The 3,051-nt window shown below is 55.9% G+C and overlaps 1 protein-coding gene across 1 annotated transcript in view; it reads right to left on the minus strand.

Annotated features, from left to right (window-relative positions):
- CPB1 (carboxypeptidase B1) overlaps window positions 1-3,051 on the minus strand; it is a 41,120-nt gene that overhangs the window by 13,979 nt on the left and 24,090 nt on the right. Inside the window, exon 8 of the mRNA XM_019503536.1 lies at window positions 2,271-2,361. Within this exon, the coding sequence (XP_019359081.1) occupies window positions 2,271-2,361 (91 nt within the window). The remainder of the gene's footprint in view (window positions 1-2,270; window positions 2,362-3,051) is intronic.

Raw genomic sequence — 3,051 nt, forward strand, 5'->3', positions numbered from 1 at the left:
ACTGGCCCCACCCACTCCCCCAGCCCCCTGGGTCACTGCCTCGCCAAGCCCTATCCCCTGCTCGCTCCCTCAAGCCCCCACAATCGCTGCCCTGCCCGGCCCCAGCCCCTGCCTGCTCCCTCAAGCCTCCCTGATCACTGCCTTGCCTGGCCCCATCCCCTGCTTGCTCCCCGAGCCCCCCTACCACGATTGCTGCCTCGCCCGGTCCCATCCCCCAATTATTGTCCTGCCTGGCCCCAGCATCCCAGCAATTAGAGAAAAAAAAAAATCCCCAGAAGCAGCTGCTGTTGGGGTTACTGGGGCCACATGGCAGATCCTCCCCACAGAGTGCAGGGCCCAGGTGACAGCTGCAGCCCCAGCCGCACCCACGTGATAGGGTAGTGGCAGTGCGGGTGCCAGGCAGCTGGGGCCAAGCCCTGCTGCCCACCACTGTCCTGTGCTGTAAGGGGGGGCTCTGCCACAAGGCCCCAGAGCCTTGTGGGGCAGCCATCAGGGGGGCTGCAGGAGCTGGCAGGGGATGGGGCTAGGTGAGGCAGCAATCTGGGGGAATGGGGAAGCAAGCGGGGGTGGGGCATGTGGGCCATGCAGGAGGTAGTGTAGCCCCTGTGGGGGGTGGCAAAACATATAGGTATTTAGAATTAATTTTATTATGATGATAGAGGCTTCCAAATTGCTTTAATACTGTAGATATATCAATAAAACATTGCCTAACTGATCCCTGTCTCTCATTCTGTCTCTCTCTATATGGTTTTTTTTCTTTTAATTGTGGAGGAACATAGATTTCAGGGTATTTTACACAGTGACTTCAGGATTTTTTTATCAGGGATTTTTCAGTTTTCAAATAGGGAACACCAGAATTCCTGCTAGGGACGCAAGGCGCAGGACCCAGGCAAAGGAGCCTGCTCAGAGCTGGCACCTTGGAGCCAGATGGAGGTGGCTGACTTCCTGGCCAGTTGGGGCCAGGAGGACATGCTTTGACAGTTCAAAGCAGGCCACCACATTGGGAACATCTTCCAGGCGATAGCTGCCCAGATGTCTGGGCAGGGGCACACATAGCAGTAGTACTGCACAAAGGCCAACCCTGCAGCCACAGCCCACTGGCAGTTGGCCCAGAGGGGCAGATGCCTCTACTGGCTGTGCAGTCCCCAGCTGGGTCTGGCAGTTGTGCAGCAGGTCACAGCGAGGCAGCACCCACTACTGCCAGACTGCTGCAAAGGGTGCAGGGAACTCTCAGGGCTGCTTCAGCAGTCCAGCTGGCACAAGAGATAGTGTTCCCAGGTACCAACTGGCTGGGCCACAGAAGCTCCTGGGAGTGAGTAGCCCCAAGCTACTTGACAGAGCAGCTTTTTGTACTGATGGGGACAGGTGCTGGCCCAGGGGTCTAGCTCCCCCTGGCTGCAGATCCAGGAGGAGCCAGGAAGGGTTATTTTGCCTCAGATTACACAATTTGCCCCACACCAAAGTGCATGTCAGGGCACGTGAGCTGAGGGAAAAAGCTCTGGCTCAAATTTGCACCGCTTCTATTTGAGCTGCTGCAAATACACATGCTTGCATGTGTGGACACGCCCAATGGGCGCAGCCTAGATCAGGGCTGCTCCTACCCTGCTCTGGTCCCTTGCAGTAGCCAGGGGGAGCTCCAGACTCGCTTGGGGTACTAGCCTTGGGGCTGGCAGGGAGCACGGGGATCAGTTGTGATGTGCATGGTGCCAGGAGAGCTCTGCTGGCTGCAGCAGAAGCTGTCTCTTGACACTGTGTACATTGGGAGGGGTGCATGGGGCCATGGGGCCAGGAGACAGCTGCCACTGTAGAGCTTTCCCAGCCCCATGAACATGGGGGCAAGAGCCATGTTTATTAGGGCTTTCCTGTACAGCTGGGGGCTGGCCAGGAGCTGTTCTGCTTCTGGGGCAGCTCCCAGCGAGGCCCTGGCTGAAAAGCAGAGAGCTCCCCGGTGCTGTTTGGCTCTTGGCTCCTGAGTGGAGTTCCTCATCCACTGTGACCTCTGGTGTTGTGGCTGACTAGGAGTAAATTTGCTTCTGGTCAGTGTCTACACATGCACATTTACAGGCAGTAATGCATTTTACAATACTGTAGACTAATTTACTGTGCATGGGTAGGCAGTAATGCTTTACTGTGCAGTAGATTAGTCTTGTGTAGACACACCTTTAGAGGAAAACAAGTATTTCACCATCATTTACTATACACAGATATATGAAAACTTCAGTGCTTTATTAGATCCCTTGCCTAGCATGTAAGTGCTAGGAACTACTTACTGCACCATGCGGCATCAAAATTCCTGTTGGGATCAGTACCAATGCAGCTGGTACCAGCATGTTTAGAACGTGTCTTTCTCCACATGCGGTTCTGCAATGGAATAATTATTTCATTTATTTGAATCCAAAATGAGGTGTCCCCCCCTCCCTGTTCAACACAGGAGCAGGGAGAGTAGGAACCCTTTGTTTTGGATTGGAGTACAAGATATGGAGGCAGGCAGCTGCTGCAGTTCTGGCTTTGGTGCTAACCCGAACTCCAACCCCAACCCCAACCCTGACCCTGGCTTGGGGTCAGAGCTGTAGCTGCTGCTTGCACTCCCCACCACCTCTACTTCTGTGCCACCTCCTCAGTGCCTCTGTCCCCACTCCCCTCCATTGCCGCTTACCCAGTTGTGGTTCCAGCCCTGCTCTGCCCTTGTGGCAGCAGCAGCAACAGTGGCATCATCTCTGGCACCAGCCCTGACTGACATAGTCCCAGTCCCAGACCTAGTCTTGGGGCTGGGGCTGCCACCACTGCAACCATTGCTCCCTGACTGGGTGTATGTTGGAGCCAGAGACTCAACTGGGGGAAAGCAGTGGGGCGGGGAGTAGGGGGAACAGGCAGTGTGAGTGCTGCAGGCATTGCAGAGGACAGGCATAGGGGGGAAGGGTAAGTGGCAGGGGGGCAGGCACCAGGAGGAGGCAAGTATCACAGGGAGCAGGCACAGGGACAGGTACCAGGGATGAAGTGGTAGGGGGGCAGGCCACAGGGACCTGCTGGGGGGGACAAGTAAGGGAGGGA

This window comes from Gavialis gangeticus, unplaced genomic scaffold (assembly GCF_001723915.1).
Source record: "Gavialis gangeticus isolate Ggan-Ray unplaced genomic scaffold, GavGan_comp1, whole genome shotgun sequence".
Taxonomy (NCBI): Eukaryota; Metazoa; Chordata; order Crocodylia; family Gavialidae; genus Gavialis; species Gavialis gangeticus.